Raw genomic sequence first — 25,263 nt, forward strand, 5'->3', positions numbered from 1 at the left:
TTGTACATCTGTGATTGTTGATAAGACTTTCTCTTTCCAAATTGAGGAAGGCTGTCAAGGTTTACAGAGGGATATAGATCAACTACAGGAATGGGCGGAGTAATGGCAGATGGAGTTGAATCCGAGCAAGTGTGAGGTGTTGCACTTTGGGAGGTCAAATGTAAGGGGAAAATATATAATTAATGGCATTACCCATAACAGCATTAAGGTGCAGAGGCATCTTGAGGTCCCAGTCCATAACTCCCTGAAAGTGGCAACACGATAGAGTGGTAAAGAAGGCATAGGTATACTTGCTTTCATACGTCAGGGCATTGAGTATTAAAGTTAGGAAGTGATGATGCAGCTTTATAGGACTTTGGTTAGACTGCATTTGGAGAATTGCATGCAGTTCTGATCACCCCGTTACAGGAAGGATGTGCAGGCTTTGGAAAGGGTGAAGAGGAGGCTTATCAGCATGCTGCCAGTATTAGGGGTATTAGCTATAGGGGGAGATTGGACTGACTGGATTGTTTTCTCTGGAAGGTCGGATATGATATAAGTATATAAAATTATGAGATGCACAGATAGGGCAGAACCTGTTTTCCTCAGGATGGAAAATCAAGTACGAGAGGGCATATCTATAAGGTGAGAGAGGCAAACTTTAAAGGTGATGTGTGGAGCAGGTTTTGTGGGTGGTGGGGGCCTGGAACTTGCGGTCGGGGGTGGTGGTGGAGGCAGATACGATAGTGGTGTTTAAGAGACTTTTCAATAGGCACATTGATATGCATGGAATGAATGGTATGTGGTAGATAAGAGTTGCCCTTGGCATCATGTTCGGCATAGACATTGTGGGCCGAAGGGTCTGTTCATGTCCTGTATGGATCTATTTTACTAATCATTCAAATTTGCTTCTTTTAGCAAGTAAAGTTGGGAAGCCCAGACTACAGCGACTGCAACAACGATGAAGCAATAGCTGATTTCCTGAAAAGGATAGAGTGTTATCAGAACACGTACGAGTCATTGGATGAAGTGTCTGATAAGTACGTTAGCTCTGTTCATAGAATTCAACAGCACTGAAAAATATTTGTCAAACATCAGTCCAATCATCTTTTCCACCTTTTGTTCAGATTAATCTTCCTCGTCCACGTGTTGCTCTTTATCTCCCTATCCTTTAATATATCCCTTTTTGCAGCAGCACATTTGTACATTATACAAACATACAGTAACCATCTATTTCACATCTGTGGCCAAGACCTCCATCTTCCACATGTCGTGGTTAGTCCCGTAACCAGCCTTGTGTTGGTGCTGGGACTATTGTTGTTTGTTACACTCCTTGTCTGGTTTGTGAGCCGGTGGGGGAGCCGTGATACACGGACCCAGCAACACCCACAGTGCGCTCCGTTGCCCGTGCCATTGCTGCCCTTCATCCGCTGCTCTGTCAGGGTTTGTGGCCGTGAGTCTGTTTGAGGACGTGTGTGACTCTTGCATCGTGACAGTGTCTGACTGTGTAATTCTCATCTTTCTCCCAAAGGGACCTTTCTTTTATTAAAATTATAGATGTCGGAAGGCGCTACCTTGTCAACCATGTACTGGATCACATCCAGAGCAAAATTGTCTACTACCTCATGAACATCCACATAACTCCGCGCTCAATCTACCTCTGTCGTCATGGCGAGAGTGATCTGAACCTGAAGGGCAGGATCGGTGGCGATTCAGGCCTGTCCACTCGGGGCAAGCAGGTGAGCCTGGGGCCGTCGGATGCTCCCCACTACACAGTGTTGTCTCTGGCCTCAGCCCCGTGGGTATCGCGGACTGCAAAACAACAGCAAACTCAGTCATTCTGCCAACAGACTTCTTGCTGACGAGGCGAGGAAACTGAGTGTGTGTAAACTGATTACAGTGAAGGAGTTTAGTAGGGTCATGTAGACTGTAGCAGGAACACAGGTTATACAGCACCAACCAAGCCCAACTCATCCATGCTGAACAAGCTGTCTACCTGAACTCCAAAGACGTACAGGTATGTAGGTTAATTGGCTGGGTAAATGTAAAATGTAAAAATTGTCCCTAGTGGGTGTAGGATAGTGTTAATGTACGGGGATCGCTGGGCGGCACGGACTTGGTGGGCCGAAAAGGCCTGTTTCCGGCTGTATATATATGATATGATGATATGATAGGACCATTAGACATAGGAGCAGAATTAGGCCATTCAGTCAACCTTGGGTTGATGATCAATTCTGTTGTCTTGCAACATTAAGACCTAGATTATTGTCCTGACACCGTAACACAAGGTTACAGAGCTTATGAGTCAAAGGTCTGTTAATATGCTGCACTGATCTATATTCTATGCACCTCTACAAAGCCTCTGTATCGTTCCTTCTGGATTCAGCAATGGGCTTTATGTGCAACACACAAACTCAGTTTGAACTATCACATGTGACAACCGGGCAGTTCAATGTTGCCTTGTGTTGTTTGTGCAGTAAGGTGTCCAGCTGATGTGGGATGTTCTATTGAATGCTTCCAGCACAAACTACTGACAGACTTTACCACTGCTGGCCACTTGCTCATTTTGCAGCGGAGATCTCAGTGTATCAGGTCGCACCTGAGCTTCAGATCATGCTGAGCCCTCAGAGCTCTACCCACTGAGCTGAATAGAGCCTAACATTGATAAAAGTTTGCACAGTGGACTTGCATAGCCCTCCAGCCACTGAAACCCACAGAATCTCCAGCGGTAAGAGATCATGCTTCACAGTCTTTGCTTATGTTTCTAGTTTGCCAAATCCTTGGGGAATTTCATCCGGGATCAGAATATAAAGGACCTGAAGGTGTGGACGAGCCAGATGAAGCGGACGATACAGACGGCTGAGGCTCTGCACGTGCCTTACGAGCAGTGGAAAGCGGTGAACGAAATCGATGCGGTGAGTACCAGTGTGTTCCCTGGCCCCAGAATCTGGGACTTTGGGCTGTTAGTGGAAGCGCCAGTGAGTGGGAAATGTAACTCGAATGTCAAGGACAGGTGTCAGAGATTTCCACATGAGGTGCAACTGGAAGAGGTGGCCAGTGTACCAGAGATGGGCACTACCTCTCCGACAGTCACAGATCAATGTGTAATCAGGTTGTCATCTCATCAGCTCCATAGTTAACCATTTACACATTGTGTACAAAGGGCACTTTGTTTTAAGTTCACTGGGAAAAGGCGAAATACAGAACTGGATCCGGGTTTTGTGTGTGAGCTGAGACGTGTTTGCTGTGGGGGCGATGAGCAGTTGTCATTAAGCAGTGAGCTCCCCTCCCATGTACACTGGCCCCCGGCCTGGGAATGGACGTCCTGGATAAGGGGGATTCCCGGGAATGTCTGAGCAGTGGGCGGGGGTGAAGGAGATGGGTGGGTGGAGAGTGCAGTGACGTGTGGGTGGGGTGGTGTAATACAGTGGGTAGGGGGGTGCAGTAAAGTGGTGGGAGGGTGTCCATGGGGGGTGGGGTAGGTGGAGGTTGCATTGATGTAGGACGGAGGTTGCAGAGATGCGGTGGGAGGGTTGCAGTGATGTGGTTGGGGGGGTGTTGCAGTAATGCATGGGGGGGGTGTTGCTTCGGCCTGGCTGACTCGCGTCTGTTCATTTGTGACCCTTCCACAGGGGGTGTGTGAGGAGATGATGTACGAGGAGATTCAGCAGAACTACCCGGCGGAGTTTGCGCTGAGAGACCAGGACAAGTACAGATACCGATACCCAAAGGGTGAGGTAAGTGCTGCACCTCCCTCACCCCCCTGCCCCTCCACCAGTTCACCCCTCACCCTCAAGCCCTCCCTCCACCTGCTCCCCTCACCCCTCCGCCTGCCCCCCTCCTCCTGCACACCTCACCCCCCACCTCCTGACCCCTCTTCACCCCCTGCACCTGCCCCCTCCACCTGACCCCCACTCGCCATCCCCCATTACCCCTCCTCCCCCCTCACCCCCTCCTCCTGACCCCCCCTCCTCCTCGCCCCCTCCTCCTGACGCCCCCATCTCCTGCCCCCCCCATCTCCTGCCCCCTCTCATCCTCTCTATCTGTCCCATATTTTATACTTCAGGTTCCCTCCAGATTTTGACACAGCTAATGGTAGGGTTGGAAGTCTTGTGCATATTTTCCCACCTCCCTGACTATCTCCACTGCCATCCTTGACGTTATCTCTCTGTCTTAATGCCTGTCATTTGCAGCAAATGACAAGATGTATCTGTTGCACAGTGCCCCGCTGAAACCACTCAAGGTCACTCACTCTCTGAGCTCCGAATCTGAACCCTCATCCTCCCCAACTCTGTGAGTCTCTCGCTCCCAGACCTGGGGATACCTGACACCCCTTGACTGCATCTCCCCTCTGGGTCCCTGACCATGCCCGAAACATGACCAAACTGGATTTGTGACCTAACCAGATCCGTGACGGTGTCAGTAACGTGATCAAAGCACATGGCTGCCGCTCGTGTTTCCGTGTATCACAGGCCACCCTCCACATCTCAGAGCAGCCCACTCAGCTCCATCGTAGCAGCGTACATTCACCCTGCTGACAAAAGACTCACAGTACAAACCATCAGAATTACCACAGTCACACCTACAACAGGATGAACTAACACAAGAAGAGTTGACCTAGCCTTTGGTAACCAACTATAAGTATCAACCACCCACCATGTGTGGTTCCTGTTAATAACTCGTCCACTCAGATCACCGGCTGCTGGGTTCCTACTGTGGTGACATTCCTAGTTACCAATTCCTAGAGTCATACAGCACTGTCAAAGTCTCGATCCGTAATGAGACTCAGGGACTCGAATCATTAACCATCAGCAGTTGGTTTATTTTACTTGTGCAAGGGGAGACGTGTCGCAGTCAAAGGCTACGTTCACACCTTCAACGTCAGTCGGCACAACCAAGAAGATGACTTTTGATAATGTACAAAGATTAAGTTGATCATTGTGTTAATCATCAGGTCTGCATGTAATACACAAAGGAGACGACTTTTGATAAGTATATCAATGTGTTAAACACATTGAGTTTGCATTGATCACCCAGGTTGCACAATATTATGCCAAGTACCCCATTAGGCTTTGCGATACTAAAGGTTTACTTCCACAGCCCCTTCGGCCCAACTTGCCCACGCGGACCAAGATGCTCCATCTACACTAGTCCCACCTGCCCGCATTTGGCCATACCCGTCTAAAGCTTTCCTATCCGCATACAGTGCCCTCCAAAATTTTTGGGACAAAGACCCATTATTTATTTATTTGCCTCTGTACTCCACAATTTAACATTTGTCATAGAAAAAAATCACGTGGTGAAAGTGCACATTGTCAGATTTTAATAAAGGCCATTTTTATACATTTTCGTTTCACCATGTAGAAATTACAGCTGTGTTTATATATAGTCCCCCAATTTCAGGGCTGTACAGAAATTATACTGCTGTAATTTCTACATGGTGAAACCAAAATGGATAAAAATGGCCTTTATTAAAATCTGACAATGTGCACTTTAACCACATGTGATTTCTTTTCTATTACAAATCTCAAATTGTGGAGCACAGAGGCAAATAAATAAATGATGGGTCTTCGTCCCAAACATTATGGAGGGCATTGTACCTGTCTAAAATTCTTTTTAGTGTTGTAGTTTAGCCAAACATTGCATTATCTGTGGTGAGTCTCTTCATGTAATGTGGGAGATAGGTCAGTAATTTCTACTAATTACGATGATTGGCTGAATTTCTCCACCTTAGAATAGGGTAGCCTTCATTTGTCAGCCAATCATGTAGTTTATACATAGAATCCAACTCATTCAGCAGAGATTCTGTCCAATTTGTCCTCACCATCTGCATGCTGTTCTGCCACCTCGTTACTGTGAGGCAGTGTCCTGCACAGGTTCCTCCGATGTTTGTAGAGTGTGGCGCAAATGCAGGCACTGATGTGGACACACATGCCCCTTAGACCCTGCTCTACAATCCTTCACCTTCTTCATCTTATTATTCTTATCAGGATTACACTGCTCTCCACATTCCATCTGCAAACGTCAACTTACACCAGGTCCATCCCCACTACCCTCCTTCCAGCTGACCAGCTACATTCCCCAGTAATGCTCCTTCCCATCTTGCTCTACCTACAGACTGTGGAAAAATGTTCTCCTTGACGAGCCTCAAACGTTTCACCCCCTCAGAGATTTTAAATCCCATTTAAAATGTTGGAGGTTTAATTCCTATGGTATGGTGACACTGTGTTTATTGCCTTGCTCTGATATCTGCCCACATTCTGCTCCTTTCTCTCCTGTTGACTGTTGGGAGATCTGTGATACTTGCCCTGTGAAGTGACAACACCCTGTTTGTTTCTAACCTCTACCCTTGTGGACTGGTTTCAGGAGCCTTCTCTAGAATTCTCTCTCAATACCAAAGCAATGCAGTCTTTGACAAACAGTGCAATACCTCCTCCCGTTTTACTCCTACTTCTACCAGGCCTGGAAATCCTATGCCCCGGGTCATCGATTGCCAGTCAATCATTCAACAATATCAGAGTCCCACGTGCCAAATGAAGCTTTGAGTTAATTCCTTCACTAGCGACACCCCTTGTATTAAAATAGGTTCAATGTCAGGGCTCGTGTGACGTCCCTGTTGATGATTGCCAGCCTCAGATGGTGCAGAATGTGGCTGTGCGATTGAAATGTGCACGGTTTCGATTGGCTGAATGTAAAAGCGTAGCTGGGAATGTGAATGAGCATGCAGTGGAGCAGGCTGTGAACTCCGTATCGTGTCATTGTCCGCTGTGTTTCCTCCTTCAGTCCTATGAAGATCTGGTTCAGCGACTGGAGCCAGTGATCATGGAGCTGGAGAGGCAGGAGAACGTTTTGGTCATCTGCCACCAAGCCGTCATGCGCTGTTTGCTGGCCTATTTCCTCGATAAAACAGCAGGTAAATGGCAGCTGTGGTGGTTATGCGATCATCTGCTGGGGCCATTGTGTGAATATGACAGCCGAGACAATGAGTCCTGCACCCTGGGTGCTCATGCCCACAAATGCAGGCCTCCTCAGGCTACCCGTCCCTCACCTGCCCATGTACCCCTTCATTGCCACCCTCCTCCCCTCACCTACCCTTCCACCCCCTTACTGCTCCTCCCACCCTTACTGTCCCTCACTAACATAAGCAGGTTGTTTAGCCCCTCAGACCTGCTCCATAACTCGATAACAAACGACCTGATACTCCACCTTGCTTTAAAAGTTCTCAAACCTCCTCATAAGGAAACTTCTGATTTTTGACCAAAATTCATTAACTCTTGCCTGGCCGACAGATCTGCAACTGATTACATTATTGTACCATGTATGTGTAGTTACTCCTGGAACTGTACAGGTTTACAGAGAGACCACCTGCAATGAGGCTTTTGGGGGGGAGGGGGTTGTGGTTTGAAAAGTCATGAACACTGGTCTAGCTCTTGAACAGTGTAAATGTGGTGAATGCTGCTGTTGATAATGGTGTGAACCTGTTCTTCTGTTTACAGAGGAGCTCCCGTACCTGAAGTGCCCCCTCCACACTGTCTTAAAGTTAACGCCAGTGGCTTATGGTAAGCAGCCTGGCCCTGTCCATGGGCAGTTCAACCCAATGTATAACGGGGTCACGGGGTCCTCACAGAGCCGTCATGAACACACTCGTTAACTCGGTAGTTTCTGACTGAACTTGGAGCCCTTTGATTGTCACACAAAGGTGGCTGTCGAGTAATGATGCTTATGTTTATGATGCAGGCATTTAAACAAAATAACTTTTGCGAAAAAAAGCCACATATTGGACTTTTCAACAAGGTTGAAGTTCAAGGCGTGAAAGGGGCAGTGACAGAAACGAGAGGAACGCGGTATCTGCAGGGAGGAGGTTGGTGTCGGTAGCTGAGCGCCCTGCAATGGGGTTACGGGGCAAGAGTCCAGTGTCCACAGATGGCAAACATGAGGGCCAGTGATGGGAAGGTGGAGAAGGGAGAGAGTGACTGTGTTCCCGGTGTGACTGTGTGTTCTTGGTGTGCCTGTGCGACTATTATCGTTTGACAGTACGACTGTTTAATCCCCCTGCAGGGTGTAAAGTCAAATCCATTTTCCTCAATATTGAGGCTGTCAACACACACCGGGAGAGGCCAGAGGTAAGCTATATGCAGGCTTAGTTATTTAATAACAGGTTTCATGTATTTGGGGTAGGATGGAGCTTCCTAGTTGCTGCTGAGTTGGAGATGGGGGAGGAGAGGTTGGAGGGGATCTGTGTGGATTGGATCGAGGGAGAAGTGTGGATTGTATTGAGGGGCAGTGCCGGTGGAGGCAAGGGCAGGATGTGGACCTGTTCATGAGCCTGTTCTCTAACAATGCATTGAAATTTGGCTTCTGCACTCCGTTCAAAAATTCTGGAAGGGACAATCTCTTCTAAATCTGAGAATCTGTCTCTTCTTGAATACTTATGATTGCAAATTATTTTTAGAAGCCAAAAACCTAATTGTAAAAAATGGCCTTTAATGAAAAATAAAGCAACTCCTCTCCAATCAGCTTGGCTTCAAGGTCACTGATGCATACTCACGACAGCAACAAGGCTTGTGTGAGAACTGAATTATTGATACATAAACCACCAGCAGGTTACATCAACAGGATTACTCTGTGGCCTTAAAGTCCCCTGAATGGCAGACGAGTTGAACCGGTACTGGAAATGGCAGACGAGTTGAACCGGTACTTTGGATCTGTCTTCACTAAGGAAGATACAAACAATCTCCCAGATGTTCTAGTGGCCAGAGATCCTAGGGTGACGGAGGAACTGAAGGAAATCCACATTAGGCAGGAAATGGTGTTGGGTAGACTGATGGGACTGAAGGCTGATAAATCCCCAGGGCCTGATGGTCTGCATCCCAGGGTACTTAAGGAGGTGGCTCTAGAAATTGTGGACGCATTGGTAATCATTTTCCAACGTTCTATAGATTCAGGATCAGTTCCTGTGGATTGGAGGGTAGGTAATGTTATCCCACTTTTTAAGAAAGGAGGGAGAGAGAAAACGGGAAATTATAGACCAGTTAGTCTGACATCAGTGGTGGGGAAGATGCTGGAGTCAATTATAAAAGACAAAATTGCGGAGCATTTGGATAGCAGTAACAGGATCGTTCTGAGTCAGCATGAATTTACGAAGGGGAAATCATGCTTGACTAATCTTCTGGAATTTTTTGAGGATGTATCTAGGAAAATTGACAGAGGAGAGCCAGTGGATGTGGTGTACCTCGACTTTCAGAAAGCCTTCGACAAGGTCCCACATAGGAGATTAGTGGGCAAAATTAGAGCACATGGTATTGGGGGTAGGGTACTGACATGGATAGAAAATTGGTTGGCAGACAAAAAGCAAAGAGTGAGGATAAATAGGTCCCTTTCAGAATGGCAGGCAGTGACTAGTGGGGTACCGCAAGGCTCGGTGCTGGGACCGCAGCTATTTACAATATACATTAATGATTTGGATGAAGGGATTAAAAGTACCATTAGCAAATTTGCAGATGATACAAAGCTGAGCGGTAGTGTGAACTGTGAGGAAGATGCTATGAGGTTGTAGGGTGACTTGGACAGGTTGTGTGAGTGGTCAGATGCATGGCAGATGCAGTTTAATGAGGATAAGTGTGAGGTTATCTGGGTGTCCTAATGCATCAGTCACTGAAAGGAAGCATGCAGGTACAGCAGGCAGTGAAGAAAGCCAATGGAATGTTGGCCTTCATAACAAGAGCAGTTGAGTATAGGAGCAAAGAGGTCCTTCTGCAGTTGTACAGGACCCTAGTGAGACCGCACCTGGAGTACTGTGTGCAGTTTTGGCCTCCAAATTTGAGGAAGGATATTCTTGCTATTGAGGGCATGCAGCATAGCTTTACTAGGTTAATTCCCGGAATGGCGGGACTGTCATATGTTGAAAGACTGGAGCGACTAGGCTTGTATACACTGGAATTTAGAAGGATGAGAGGGGATCTTATTGAAACATATAATATTATTAAGGGGTTGGACACGTTAGAGGCAGGAAACATGTTCCCAATGTTGGGGGAGTGCAGAACCAGGGGCCACAGTTTAAGAATAAGGGGTAGGCCATTTAGAACGGAGATAAGGAAAAACTTTTTCAGTTGTAAATCTGTGGAATTCTCTGCCTCAGAAGGCAGTGGAGGCCAATTCTCTGAATGCACTCAAGAGAGAGCTAGATAGAGCTCTTAAGGATAGCGGAGTCAGGGGGTATGGGGAGAAGGCAGGAACGGGGTACTGATTGAGAATGATCAGCCATGATCACATTGAATGGTGGTGCTGGCTCGAAGGGCCGAATGACCTACTCCTGCACCTATTGTCTATTGTCTATTGAATCTGCCCCACTATTGAACAATGCTCAGCTGAAACTGCTTTCCTGTGGAGTGGCTTCAGAGTGAGCAGAATGCAGCTCATTGCCTCGGGACTCAGTGCAAAGAGCAACACACCATGCTTGGTGCCCCAAATGTATGGTTCCTGGAAACCCCTGCCAGGGACTTCTTAAATACACTCGGAAATCAGTGTCCATTTCTTTCAGAAGTTTTTTGCAGAGTTAAAGGAAAGTATAATAATAGACAAGTGAACTTGCTGTGTGCTGCATGACTGTAACACTGTGGGAAGTGTAATAATAGGCAAGTGAACTTGCTGTGTGCTGCATGACTGTAACACTGTGGGAAGTGCTGTCCCAATGAGACTGTAAGCGCTGACAAAAAGTGACAATAAGCTAAAGCTAAAGGCATTTTATTTTAATGTCTGAAGCATTCGAAACAAAATAGACAAAGTAACAGTGATACATACATCTGACTTATTGCTGAGATATCATTCCTTGGTGACCATGGTTGGGATTAGATATTTCAGATTCCTGAAATTTATTAAAGACTAACTCAAGGAAACATTGGTGTGGGGGAAGGGAAAGCCCTGAGAGTAAAGAATGACTCAAGGGTGGTGTGGGATGATCACGGCCCTATGATTGGATAGAGGGACATAGGTTATGCCAGAGACACAAGAGAATGCAGATGACAAGTGCTGGTGGAGGGAATGGACAGACGGCGTTTTAGACCAAGAGGGAGGAAGGGAGATGGGATGTGGTGGGAAAACGTGCATGTGTTGAGATCTGGGGGAAAGGGGGACGAGGGGGGGGCGGTCAGAGGTGGGAGCAGGTTGTCTTGAATGAGATAATTCAGCACTGATGCCATTGGGATGTAGATGACTGAGGTGGATTATGAGTTGCTGCCCCTCTAGTATGTGTGTGGCCTCACCCTGGCAATGGGGGAAAGACAGGTCAGTATGGCAGTGGTGAGGGGAGTTAAAACATTTGGCAACCAGGAGATCCAGCAGGCCTTGGCTGACTGAGCACATGTTCAGTGAAAAGGTTGCCCAGTCTACGCTTGGTCTTACCCCGATGTAAAGGAGGCCACGATGTGGGCAAAGGACGAGGTTGGAGAAGGTGCTGGTGAACCACCTCCTCTTGTGGACGGGCTGTTTGAGTGGATGTGAGGGCGGAGAGGTCGGGACAAGTGTTGGTTTATTCTCCCGTGTACGAGGTACAGTGAAAAACCTAGTTTGCATGCTCTCCTGTCAAATATAACTACATGAATACAATGAAGCCATGCATGCACAGGCCCACAGGTAGTGCAAAGAGAAAAATTCCAGCGTGCCCAATATAGTGTTAGAGTTGTAGCATTGCAGTTACAGGGAAAGTGCAGATAAAAAAGTGCAAGAAATACAATGAGATAGGTTGGGTAATCGGCACCACACCCTAGCTTATTGCAAGATCGTTCAGTAGGGTGATAACAGCGGCGAAGAATCTATTCCCGAGACTGGTGCTACTGGTTTTAAACTTCTGCATCTTCTGCCAACGGGAGAAGGGACAAGAGGGAATGAGTCCTTGAAGATGTTGGCTGCTTTACTGAGGCTGCGTGAAGTGTCGATGGTGGGGAGTCTGGTCTGTGGGAATGACACTTTAGTTTAGAGATACAGCGTGGAAACAGGCCCTTCAGCCCATCGAGTCCACACCGGCAATCGATCACCCATACACTAGTTATATGTTACCCTACTTTTGCATCCTACACACTAGGAGCAATTTACCGAAGCCAATTAAGCTACATACTTGCATATCTTTGGGATCTGGGATCTGGAGCACCCGGAGAAACCCCATGCGATTACAGGGAGAACGTGCAAACTCAGCACAGACACCATCTCTTGCTTCCTCTCTCTGTCCTGATGACAAGATTGTCCACACAGGTGTCTGAGATATCTTCCTTATTCTGTAACCATGACCTCCTCCTTCCTAGTTTACAGAACCCTCAACCACATTTTAGCTGTTCCTCTGCTCCCAGACTCTCCTGGAGAGAAGGAGGCTGATGTGTCCAATGCTAAGTCAGGCCTGGATTAAAGGCAGTAAAAACCGTTCCTCCTCAGCAAGGATGTCTCCATCTCAAGGGAACTCCATCTTCCCCTCCAGAGCATGTGTACTGTCCACCTCATTTACTCATTCTGGAATGGACTCCACATTCCCCAAATCCTCCCTCCATTCTTTGAATAAAGAATTTATTTGTAAATTCACACTGAGATCAGGTGTGGTAACAATATTTTAAAGACATTTGGACAAATGGATGGATAAGAGAGGTGTAGAGGGATAGAAACATAGAAAATAGGTGCAGGAGTAGGCCATTCGGCCCTTCGAGCCTGCACCGCCATTCAATATGATCATGGCTGATCATCCAACTCAGTATCCTGTACCTGCCTTCTCTCCATACCCCCTGATCCCTTTAGCCACAAGGGCCACATCTAACTCCCTCTTAAATATAGCCAATGAACTGGCCTCAACTACCCTCTGTGGCAGAGAATTCCACAGATTCACCACTCTGTGTGAAAAAAAACGTTCTCATCTCGGTCCTAAAAGACTTCCCCCTTATCCTTAAACTGTGACCCCTTGTTCTGGACTTCCCGAACATCGGGATATGGAACAAATGCGGGCAAATGGGACTAGCTTCGATGGGGCATCTGGATCAGCATGGACGAGTTGGGCCGAAGGGCCTGTGTCCGCGCTCTGTGGCTTATGGCTCACTGTGACTGGATCTATCAGCTCCACGTTACTGTCTTTGAAGAGCTCTCTCTCACAATGCTGCATGTGTCTGATATCAATGTTGTATCATGATTCCGACCTAGCCCCATCTCTGGCCCTCTCTCAGTGCTCACTCTCAACCCCTTCACTCCCCATTCCCATTGCACCCTCTCTCTGCTCTCCTGTCCCCTTACTCTCATCCCCCACCTCCAGTAAACCGCTTCCCGTCCTCGCATTCATCTCCCTCACCCCCTCCACACCCTCCCTCACATCATCTCCCCTGCCCCTCTCTTTGGGCTGTCGTGCTTGAATTCCTAGTGTTTGTATTATTCTTCATGGTTTCTGATTTGGTGTCGTGCAGAATGTGGACGTTTCAAGACCTCCTGAGGAAGCCCTTGTAACCGTCCCAGCGCATCAGTGACACCACTTGCTACACCTTCTGTGGCCACTGCATCCCAACCAGCAGCTCCCACACCGGCTAACCTCACTACACAACCTGCTCTTATTTCAAATCCAAAATCAATCCTGCAATTAAAACTTTTTACTTCTGGCTGTTTTACGGACCGTTTTTAAATTTGACGCTGTGGTGCATAGGAGTCTTCAGATCATGCAACAAAACTAATGGAAGAACTCTGTCCGAAACGTTCTGTAAATATTTGACAGACTCACTAACTGAGGTTTACGTCGCACCTGGGCCCCTCTATCGGACTTGTGCTTTCTCGCACTGCCTTTAAAGCAGTCACCGTGAGAGCTGCTCATCAGGTGAAAGTGAGCCAGCAATCAGAGAAATAATACAACTGTTTACATTTATAAATCTTTTTTGTTTGGGAGTTTAAGATGTAAGGATTAATTATACTTGATGTAACTAAAGTACTTTCTTGGTAGGGATATGTATAACTCAATCTCGGGAAATGTAATGTTTTGATGTAAAGCAATTTATGTGAACTAACAGGAGTCTTATTCTGGGAGTAGTAACGGTTCATGGTTCTTACAGAGTGAAGGTCTGCCCTTAATTCTGGTAAAATACAGTCTTAATTGGCCAGGGCCTTCAGAGCCCCTGGCCCATTGTCAAGGGCTTCTCAGCATTAAACGGCAGTAGGAATGTTTTTCTTCCAAATACAACGATTAACATGTAAAATTGATCTTACTGTGTTTCAACCAACAGTATTATTGTCACACTGTGATGTTATTTTCATTGTTAAGAGTTGTGGCTGTTTAAATGCCTTTTAGAGCCATGCTTTGGTTGATAAATGTTTAATTCGGAAGCAATCAGCTCACTTTGTTTCTCTGGCCTCAAATGTGATTTTAATTAAAATTTGTAATATTTAAATGTGATTTTTTTTTAATGGTCATCCCCATCACAACTGTGATCCTCCAGTTGCATCCACACTGAGATATTGGCTCCTGTAAATTGCCGCTGCCTGCAGGAGAAAGGGGGGGTGGGGGTCGTGGAGGGTACTAGGGTCCATACAACCACAACACGAGGGAGAATTGGCTGTTTGGAACTGACACAATTAATGGGCAGAGTGGCCTCATACACATGTAATATTCTGAGTGTGCTGCTGGAAGTTGTTACACGGTGCTCCACAGACAGCAGCGGCCTTTCGTGAGAATTCATTCGTCTGTGCGCCTGGTCCACTTGATCCCCAGGTGCGTGTACGTTCTCCCTGTGATCGTGCAGGGTTTCTCCGGGCTCCCCAGGCCCTCCCACAGCCCAATGACGTGCCGCTTTATAGGCCAACTGGCCCTCTGTGTTGCCCCTGGTGAGTGAGTTATGACAGGTCCCCCCCCCCCCCCCCCTGCAAGGCTGACCTTCACTGCCCTCAGCATGCGATGGTGACCCACCTTATACAGCCATAGAGTCGCACAGCAACAGGCCCTTCGGCCCAACTCACCCGTGCTGACCAGGATGTCTATCTGAGCTAGTCTGTATTTGATCCACATGTTCTCTCCAGGTACCTGTTCAAATGTCTTTTACATGTTGTGATAGTACCTGCTTCAACTACCTCCTCCGGGCAGCTCGTTGCATACACCTACCACCATCGGGTTTATATTTAATCCCCCTCACCTTAACCCGGTGGTCGCTGTTTTGCACTCCGTGCTCTGTGCCACCCAGCGGACCCACGGCCCGGTGACTGTTCGTGGGTCCAGGCAGCGGGTAGTCGATGGTCACACTCCTGCCCTTCCTGGGTCTATGTTCGTGCCCGCGTGTCTCTGGAGAGGGAACACGAGGACTCTAGAGACCTTCCTCAACGCTGGTCGCCAACGGGGGGCGATAAAGATGCCACTATTGGATTATGATGATTGCGTGATGCAATGTGACTAGTGAACGCTCTTGTACCTTCTGGTACCCTGCAATATGCAATTATTGAACAAAGTCCTTTGAATTTAAAAAAAAAATGCGCAAACAGGCCCTTCGGCCCGACTTACCGGCACCGACCAATGTCCTTCCCGACGGTGACTTATGTTTGGAGCTCCAGGCTGGACAGGCTCACTGCGGGAAGCGCTGTCCGTGACTGCGGGACTGGCTGACTGGGGGACACGCTGTGACTGCGGGACTGGCTGTGACTGCGGGACACGCTGTGACGGCGGGACTGGCTGACTGCGGGACTGGCTGACTGGGGGACACGCTGTGAGTGCGGGACTGGCTGTGACGGCGGGACTGGCTGTGACGGCGGGACACGCTGTGACTGCGGGACTGGCTGTGACTGCGGGACACGCTGACTGCGGGACTGGCTGACTGGGGGACACGCTGTGAGTGCGGGACACGCTGTGACTGCGGGACTGGCTGACTGGGGGACACGCTGTGAGTGCGGGACACGCTGTGACTGCGGGACTGGCTGACTGGGGGACACGCTGTGAGTGCGGGACTGGCTGTGACTGCGGGACTGGCTGTGACTGCGGGACTGGCTGTGACTGCGGGACACGCTGACGGTGGGACTGGCTGTGACTGCGGGACACGCTGACTGCGGGACCTTCCTTTCTCCGATGAGTTCAGCTTCTTTGTTCTGGACGGTCGCTCGTTGCTGCTCTGAGCTGAGCCGGGCTGCTAACCCAGCCGCTGGCACTGCTCCTGACATAAACTTGCTACACCATTAAATCTTTGTTTGAAACCTCAGTGTCAGCTAACGTGTCCAGTTTGTTTCACTGTTTTATTTTCTCCCTTTCATGGGGCATCCCGAGCGAGGCTTTTGACAAAACCCCACGCTGTGAGCCGGGCCCGCGGGTTAGGGGCTTGAGATCCAATGTGTATTGGGGGAGATTGGTGCGGCGCTCCCTCACCCCCGCCCCTCCCACAGTGCGACGCTCCCTCACCCCCGCCCCTCCCACAGGGCGCGCTGTGGGACGGACAGTGGTGAGGGAGCCCCGCGCTGTGGGAGGGGTGGTACTGAGGGAGCGCCGCGCCGCTGTGGGAGGGGGAGTACTGAGGGAGCGCCGCGCTGTGGGAGGGGGAGTACTGAGGGAGCGCCGCACTGTGGGAGGGGCGGTACTGAGGGAGCGCCGCACTGTGGGAGGGGCGGTACTGAGGGAGCGCCGCGCTGTGGGAGGGGCAGTACTGAGGGAGCGCCGCGCTGTGGGAGGGGCAGTACTGAGGGAGCGCCGCACTGTGGGAGGGGCAGTACTGAGGGAGCGCCGCACTGTGGGAGGGGTGGTACTGAGGGAGCGCCGCGCTGTGGGAGGGGCAGTACTGAGGGAGCGCCGCACTGTGGGAGGGGCAGTACTGAGGGAGGGAGCTCTACGAAGACAGAGGAGCAGTATTTGGACATTCGGTGCTTTTTGTGGCTTATTGGTGATTCCCAGAACACAAGAAGCGCTCTGACAAAACACAGACCCAGACTCGCCTCTCCTGATGGGACATCTCACAAGTTAGCCCGGGGAATCCCCTACGGGCAGCCTCCAACGCCACCATATCCTTTTTAGGCAAGGGGACTAGAACTGTGTGCAGTTTCAGCTGTGGCCTCACCAACACCATGGAAAACTGGAACATAGAAACATAGAAAATAAGTGCAGGAGTAGGCCATTCGGCCCTTCGAGCCAGCACCGCCATTCAATATGGTCATGACTGATCATCCAAAATCAGTACCCCGTTCCTGCTTTCTCCCCATATCCCTTGATCCCGTTAGCCACAAGAGCTAAATCTAACTCTTGAAAACATCATGTGAATTGGCCTCCGCTACCTTCTGTGGCAGAGAATGCCACAGATTCACAACTCTGTGTGAAAACGTTTTTCCTCATCTCAGTACTAAATGGTCTTCCCCTTATTCTTCAACTGTGACCCCTGGTTCTGGACTCCCTCAACATGAAAACTTTATTTCTACATCTAGCCTGTCCAATCACTAAAGAATTTTATAAGATCCCCTCTCATCCTAAATTCCAGTCAATATAAGCCCAGTCGATCCATTCTTTCATCATATCTCAGTCCCGCCATACCGGGAATTAAAGTGCACTCCCTCAATAGCTAGAATGTCCTTCCTCAAATCTGCACACCAAACTGCAGATGTGGTCTCACCAGGGACCTGTACAACTGCAGTAGGACCTCCTTGCTCCTGTACTCAAATTCTCTCGCAAGGAAACAATACTTCCCTGTTCTGAAATTTCAACCCTTTCTCAAGAAAGGCAACACACCGTTTAGGACTAGAGGTCATAGGCTCAGAATTAAAGGACGTTCCTATAGGAAGATGAGGAGGAATTTCTTTTGTCAGAGGGTGATTTTGTGGAATTCTTTGGCACAGAAGGAGGCCAAGTCAATGGATATTTTTAAGGCAGAGATAGATAGATTCTTGATTAGTACGGGTGTCAGGGGTTATGGGGGAGTAGGAAGAATGGGGTTTGCAGGGGGGGATAGATAGCCACAGTTGAATGGCAGAGTAGACTTGATGGGCCGAATGGCATAATTCTGCTCCTATGACCATATAACTTATCACCGTATCACCAGTTTGAAGAAGGGTCTCGACCCGAAACATCACCCATTCCTTCTCTACAGAGATGCTGCCTGTCCTGCTGAGTTACTCCAGCTTTTTGTGTCTATCTTTGGTTTAAACCAGCATCTGCAGTTCCCTCTCACACATCCTTCTTAACTGCCTGTCAGCCTTTGCGCGTAACTTTCTGTCACACCGGCACTAGAACGCCTCGTCCCCTCTGAACTTCACTCATTTGCCGCCTCTCCCCATGCAGGTAATAATTTGGCTTTTGATTCCACTCACTGAAGCGCCCAACCTCGTACTTTCCCACATTGAACTCTGCGTTTTCCCTCAATCCGTCTGCATCACATTGTATCATCACAACATGCCCTACCACCTATTCCTGCATCATCGACAAACTTGAAATTGACATCCTGTACATAGGTTCTAGGAGCAGAATTAGTGCATTTGGCCCATCAAGTCTACTCTGCCATTCAATCATGGCTGATCTATCTTTCACTCTCAAACTCATTCTCCTGCCTTTGCCCCATAACCCCTGACACCCTTACTAAGCAAGCATCTGTCAATCGTCTGGCTAAAGAAATTCCTCCTCATCTCCTTTCTCAAGGTACTGTACATCCTTTTATTCTGAGGCTGTGCCCTCTGTTCCCTGACTCTCCCACTAGTGGAAACATCCTCTCCACATCCACTCTATCCAGGCCTTTCACTATTTGGTAAGTTTCAATGAGATCCCCCATCATCCTTCTAAACTCCCTCGTGTCCAGGCCCAGAGCTGTCAAATGCTCATCATATGTTAACCCAATTATTCCCTGGATCATTCTCATAAAACTCCTCTGGACCCTCTCCAACATTAGTACACCCTTCCTCATTTGTGGGGCCCAAAATTGCTCACTATACTCCAAAATGCGGTCTGACAAGTGCCTTATAAAGCCTCAGCATTACATCTCTGTTTTTATATTCTAGTCGTCTTGAAATAAATGCAAACATTGCTTTTGCCATTTGTCCCCTCTATCATAAAACAGTACAGCACAGGGACAGGCCCTTCCGACTGCAAGATCCATGCTGAACATGATGCCAAGACAAACTAATCTCATCCGCCTGCACATGATCCAAACCCCCTCCATTCCCCACATCCATGAGTCTATCTAAAAGCCTCTTAAATGTCACTTAGATATCACACACCCTCAAAGAACGTGACAAATTTGTCAAACATGATTTGTCTTTCATAAAGCCACGTTGACCAGGTTTGATTACTTTTATGTGTTTTGAATGATTGGGTCTGTTTATAGTTTATTCAGACTCTTTGTCCAAACACCAGTTCTCAGTTAACGCCAGCAGCAGTTCTATTTGCACTAACCTTTGAACCAACTCCCTGTGTGTAAATATATTGACTAATGAAAATCTATTCATCACATTTACTGCTCCCCTCTCATCTATTCTATGTGTGGAATCAAAGAATCGACAAGATTTGTCTAATTTACCAACTGTACTTTCATATCTTCATCCAAGTCATTTATATAAACTGTAGGAAGCTGGGCCCAGCGTCAAACTCAGCTTCCTGCAGCAGACAATTTGTGGCGTTTAGGTTACATCTTGTCACCCAGAGAGAAGACCCATTTCTGCTGCTCTGGTCAAGTTCAGTGGCCGATTTATAGCCACTAAATGTCAGCTACATGACGAACTTTCATTTGCACAATGACCCATGTGTAACTTTATCAAATTCCTTCTGGTAAGTTAAGTGCAGTCTGTCCACGTAACCATAACACATTACTTCTTCAAATAACTTCAATAAATTGGTCAATTGCTATTTCCCCTTCACACAATCTTGTTGACTTCACCCTTTTTACCCTCAACTTCTTTCAGCCCCTTGCAGTAACGCCTTTAATAACAGCTTGTAACATTTTTCTAAATGACAAATATTAAGTCTGTCCTAGTTCCCCATTTCATGTCTCCTCTTTCACACAAGGGGATATTGCTGATTCAAATCTAGGGAATAATTGAAAATTAGCAGCAATGCTGTCATCTCCTTATTTTGCATTATTGATCTGGACTCAATTTCCGTAGGTCCAATACATATTTTGTTCGTTTTTAAATGTTATGACATTTTTACTGTTTAGATACGGGCAATTAGATCCTTTGGATTTGTATGTGTAAATATTTGTTTAGCTAACCGTGTACTGTTGGTGTGGAGTTTGTATGTTCTCCCCATGATGGCGCGGTTTCACACTGACAAGTTAGTAGGTTCATAGGATATAAAATGCCCCTCGTGTGCTGGTGGGTGATCGAATATGTACAGAGTTGATGGGAATGTGGGGAGAACAAGGCTGGATCTGTCCGGGGTTTTTGGGTGCCTGATGTTTGGCATGGACCTGGTGGGCTGAAGGGCCTGTTTCCATCTGGTGTTCTCTGTAGCTCCTCTTGAAATGTTCTATTTGTACCGACTATAACGTACCTGTGGATTCTGAAAAATCTCTCCAAATGTTTGTCATTGTATCTTGATTAATGGATTCCTTTATGGAAACAAGTCACAAAGTTAATGTTTGATTCAATAAATGAATTGGAAATGCAGCATTCCAGATGTTGAATGAAGGGACACAGAACTAGGGGACTGAGAGCAAATGTGCCTACTGCCCTCAATTCTATGTGCTCCAGCAACCAATCACTGGCCAATCTGCCGTATGAGACCATATGGAAATATTCTGAAAACCTAAATACACCTCATAAATGTAAACATAGCAGACCATTAAATGATCAAAAGATCTACACTCAGTTAATGAAAGGAAACTAGTCTTTAATCAACAAATTTAAATAATGTACATTTTAATTGAAGACATTGGTACAAAGACGATGATGAGAGTTTTTAAATATCTGTCACGCTTTTGGGGAGTTCCCAGCGTTTGGTTACCAGTTATATCGAGGGTTTACAGCCCAGCCCCAGTTTACAGCATCTCCCAGCAATGAAACGGCAGCAGAGCACTTGCAGCTTAAAGGTCATGCACACAGTCACCAGCCAGCACCCCAGAAAGCCAGCAGAAATCAGCAATGAGAAATGATTAACAGAAGTCGGAGAGTAGGAAACACTTCCTAACTCTCACCCCATGGTTCACCTCAGGTTCCCCCAACCATGGAACGTAGCTTGTGGGGAGATTTGATCTGGGCTATTTCAGCAAGCGCTCCATGCTCTGATTGGTGAAGGAGAAGCCCAGGAACGCCGCCTGATCCATCGAGTCGATCAGGTTCTTGTCTCCCTGAGAGAGACGCGGCTTCTCACTCAGAAACTCTCGGTCAAAGTTACTGTAGTCACCAGCAGACTTCTGAAAGAGCAGAAAGAGAACACACATGACCAGGGGAAAGTGGACAAAGAGAACATACATGACCGGGGGAAAGTGGACAAAGAGAACACACATGACCGGGGGAAAGTGGACAAAGAGAACACACATGATATGGGGAAAGTGGACAAAGAGAACATACATGACCGGGGGAAAGTGGACAAAGAGAACACACATGATATGGGGAAAAGTGCATAAGATGAACATACATGACGTGGGGAAAAGTGTTCGTAAGTTCTAGGAACCGAATTAGGCCTTCAGTTTAGTGTATTGTGCATTCAGTTTAGTTAATCACCATGTGTACTGAAGTACAGTGAGAAGCTTTTTGTGCAAGGTAAAGCCAGCAAAGTTCGATCAAGGATAGTCCAAGGGTCACTTACAGTAGGAGCAGTGGACAAGGGGAGGGGGGAGTGAGAGAGGGTGGGGGGAGTGAGAGAGGGAGGGGGTGAGTGAGAGAGGGAGGGGGGAGTGAGAGAGGGAGTGGGGAGAGAGGGAGGGGGAGTGAGAGAGGGAGGGGGGAGTGAGAGAGGGAGGGGGGTGAGAGAGGGAGGGGGTGAGTGAGGGGGGGTGAGAGGGAGGGGGGTGAGAGGGGGGGTGAGAGGGAGGGGGGTGAGAGGGGGGGTTGAGAGGTAGGGGGGTGAGAGGGGGGTGAGAGAGGGAGGGGTGAGTGAGGGAGGGGGTGAGTGAGGAGGGGGGTGAGAGAGGGAGGGTGGAGTGTAGAGAGGGAGGGGGGAGTGAGAGGGAGGGGGGTGAGAGAGGGGAGTGAGAGAGGGAGGGGGGTGAGAGAGGGAGGGGGGGTGAGAGATGGAGGGGGTGAGAGAGGGAGGTTGAGAGGGAGGGGGGTGAGAGGGAGGGGGGGTGAGAGAGGGAGGGGGGTGAGGGAGGGAGGGGGAGTGAGAGGGAGGGGGGTGAGAGGGAGGGGGGTGAGAGAGGGAGGGGGTGAGAGAGGGAGGGGGTGAGAGAGGGAGGGGGGTGAGAGAGGGAGGGGGGTGAGAGAGGGAGGGGGGTGAGAGAGGGAGGGGGGTGAGAGAGGGAGGGGGGTGAGAGAGGGAGGTTGAGAGGGAGGGGGGTGAGAGAGGGAGGGGGGGTGAGAGAGGGAGGTTGAGAGGGAGGGGGTGAGAGGGAGGGGGGTGAGAGAGGGAGGGGGGTGAGGTGAGGGAGGGGGGTGAGAGAGGGAGGTTGAGAGGGAGGGGGTGAGAGGGAGGGGGGTGAGAGGGAGGGGGGTGAGGGGAGGGGGGTGAGAGGGGGGGGTTGAGAGGGAGGGGGTGAGAGGGAGGGGGGTGAGAGGGTGGGGGGGGTGAGAGGGGGGGTTGAGAGGGAGGGGGTGAGGGGGAGGGGGGGTGAGGGGAATAAATGAGGGGGAGGGGAGTGAGTGTGAGGGGGAGGGAGCAGATATCTGACAGACGCACCACTTTGGGTTTGAACGGAGGTTCCATCTCCCTCCTCTCCAGAGCCGCCCAGTTCACAGTTTTGAAGAAGTTATGCTGTTTGATATTTCCCACCACGCCGAGCCTCTTCAATGGGTCTCGCTCGAAGAGCTGGAGGGGGGAGGAAAGGCAGACATTAACATCTTCACGGGGAACGGCCTCTCAGCTGAGGTCTGACGAACGGCAATCCATCCGTCTGCAGTTTTGTGTCTCCACAGACGCTGCCCGATCAGCTGGACATCTGGATCGTTCTTCGCTTACCTTCAAGGTTCTAGCATCCGCACTTCCTTGCGTTTCATTTATTTGGCGCATCAGCGATAGTAAAAAAAACACGAGGGACTTGCAGAGCGTAGAACAGGCAGGGAGTGTGGAATGGAGCGGGGGGAGTGTGTGGAATGGAGGGGGTGGGGTGTGGAATGGGGGGGGGGGGGAGTGTGGAATGGAGGGGGGGTATTGTGGAATGGAGGGGGGGGAGTGTGGTATGGGCGGGGGGGAGTGAGGGGGGGGAGTGTGTGGAATGGAGGGGGGTGGGAGTGTGTGGAATGGAGGGGGGTAGTGTGGAATGGGCGGGGGGGTAGTGTGGAATGGGGGGGAGTGTGGAATGGAGGGGGGAGTGTGGAATGGAGGGGGGGGAGTGTGGAATGGGGGGGGAGTGTGGAATGGAGGGGGGTAGTGTGGAATGGAGGGGGAATGTGGAATGGGGGGGGGGGGGTGTGGAATGAGGGGGGGAGTGTGTGGGGTGAGGGGGGGGAGTGTGGGAATGGAGGGGGGAGTGTGGAATGGAGGGGGGTAGTGTGGAATGGAGGGGGGGGAGTGTGGAATGGAGGGGGGGAGTGTGGAATGGGGGGGAGTGTGGAATGGAGGGGGGTAGTGTGGAATGGGGGGGAGTGTGGAATGGAGGGATCGAGTGTGGGAATGGAGGGGGGTATTGTGGAATGGGGGGGGGGAGTGTGGTATGGGCGGGGGGAGTGTGTGGAGTGAGGGGGGAGTGTGGATTGGAGGGGGGTGGGAGTGTGTGGAATGGAGGGGGGTGGGAGTGTGTGGAATGGAGGGGGGGTAGTGTGGAATGGAGGGGGGGAGTGTGGAATGGAGGGGGGAGTGTGGAATGGAGGGGAGGGGGAGCTGGTTTGTGGGTGGACACATTCACATCCCCAACTCCAGGGCGGGTCACTAGGTGTCTGGCACAGATGAGGCGTGGAGTGGATGGTCAGGGACTGAGTGCGGCCACAACCAGGTCCAGAGTGGTCAGCTACTGCTGACCTTTTCCAGGAGGTCCTTGGATTCCTTGGTGATCCAGCGCGGATAGTGCGGAATGTCGACACGGATCGACTCGAAGAGCTCATCCTCATCGTCCCCGTGGAAGGGAGACTGTCCGATCAGCATCTCATACAGCAGCACTCCTAAGGACCACCAGTCCACTGAGAACGTGTACCGCTGGCCCAGCAGGATCTGTGGGGGAGAGAGAACGGCAGGGGGAGAGAGGTCAGGGGGAGAGAGGTTAGGGGGGAGAGAGAGAGAGAGAACGTCAGGGGGAGAGAGGTCAGGGGAAGAGAGACGGGTCAGGGGGGGGAGAGAGAGAGAACGTCAGGGGAGAGAGGTCAGGGGGAGAGAGGTCAGGGGGAGAGAGACAGGTCAGGGGGGGGAGAGAGAGAGAGAACGTCAGGGGAGAGAGGTCAGGGGGAGAGAGACGGGTCGGGGGGGGAGAGAGAGAGAACGTCAGGGGAGAGAGGTCAGGGGGAGAGAGGTCAGGGGGGAGAGAGAGAGAGAACGTCAGGGGGAGAGAGGTCAGGGGGAGAGAGGTCAGGGGGGAGAGAGAGAGAGAGAGAGAACGTCAGGGGGAGAGAGGTCAGGGGGAGAGAGGTCAGGGGGGAGAGAGGTCAGGGGGGAGAGAGAGAGAGAGAACGTCAGGGGGAGAGAGGTCAGGGGAGAGAGACAGGTTAGGGGGGGAGAGAGAGAACGTCAGGGGGGAGAGAGAGAACGTCAGGGGGAGAGAGGTCAGGAGGAGAGAGAGAGAGAGGTCTCACCTCTGGGGCGATGTAGTCGGGGGTCCCGCAGAAGGTGGTGGCTAGGTTTTCCCCGAACACGTTCTCCTTGCACATGCCGAAGTCAGCGATCTTGATGTGACCGTCCTTGTCAAGCATCACGTTGTCCAGCTTCAGGTCCCTGCAGTGATGGGTCAGGCAATGGGGTGTGGAGCGTGAAGGCTGACCTTCTCGGGACCCTCCCCTCCGGACCCCCTGACGCCCCCCCCCCCCCACCCCGGGACCCCTTTACAACCCCCTCCCCCCCACGGGGGGGTCCCTGCAGCCACGGCAGTGGGGAGTGAGTGGTGACCCAGTCCCACCCAGCCTCCCCCACCTCTGGGACCCTCGGATCAACCCCAATCTGGCCCTGGGCCCCATAGACCCCGACACACACACCCTGCCCCCTCTCACCGGTAGATGATGCCCTTCGAGTGCAGGAACTGCAGCCCACAGATGATCTCAGCCGCAATAGAACCTGCCGGAACACAGAGAGTCGTCACCATGGTACCAGGA

At 49.9% G+C, this 25,263-nt stretch overlaps 2 protein-coding genes across 6 annotated transcripts in view; one reads left to right on the top strand and one right to left on the bottom strand.

Moving 5' to 3' along the window:
• Positions 1 to 14,378, top strand: part of LOC144601834 (6-phosphofructo-2-kinase/fructose-2,6-bisphosphatase 4-like) — a 61,456-nt gene extending 47,078 nt beyond the window's left edge. For all 5 annotated transcript variants that reach the window (XM_078414305.1, XM_078414306.1, XM_078414304.1 and 2 more), the window contains 8 exons: positions 898 to 1,019; positions 1,511 to 1,718; positions 2,748 to 2,894; positions 3,612 to 3,716; positions 6,763 to 6,892; positions 7,476 to 7,538; positions 8,038 to 8,102; positions 13,410 to 14,378. In XM_078414305.1, the coding sequence (XP_078270431.1) occupies positions 898 to 1,019; positions 1,511 to 1,718; positions 2,748 to 2,894; positions 3,612 to 3,716; positions 6,763 to 6,892; positions 7,476 to 7,538; positions 8,038 to 8,102; positions 13,410 to 13,469 (900 nt within the window). In that variant the 3' untranslated portion in view covers positions 13,470 to 14,378. The remainder of the gene's footprint in view (positions 1 to 897; positions 1,020 to 1,510; positions 1,719 to 2,747; positions 2,895 to 3,611; positions 3,717 to 6,762; positions 6,893 to 7,475; positions 7,539 to 8,037; positions 8,103 to 13,409) is intronic.
• Positions 14,379 to 20,793: 6,415 nt separating this feature from the next.
• The window catches only part of LOC144602011 (protein kinase C delta type-like), a 61,050-nt gene continuing 56,580 nt past the window's right edge, over positions 20,794 to 25,263 (bottom strand). Inside the window, 5 exon segments of the mRNA XM_078414695.1 lie at positions 20,794 to 21,284; positions 22,709 to 22,837; positions 23,987 to 24,175; positions 24,751 to 24,889; positions 25,162 to 25,225. Coding sequence (XP_078270821.1) covers positions 21,129 to 21,284; positions 22,709 to 22,837; positions 23,987 to 24,175; positions 24,751 to 24,889; positions 25,162 to 25,225 — 677 coding nt within the window. The 3' untranslated portion in view covers positions 20,794 to 21,128.

Source organism: Rhinoraja longicauda, chromosome 17, assembly GCF_053455715.1.
Source record: "Rhinoraja longicauda isolate Sanriku21f chromosome 17, sRhiLon1.1, whole genome shotgun sequence".
NCBI lineage: Eukaryota > Metazoa > Chordata > Chondrichthyes > Rajiformes > Arhynchobatidae > Rhinoraja > Rhinoraja longicauda.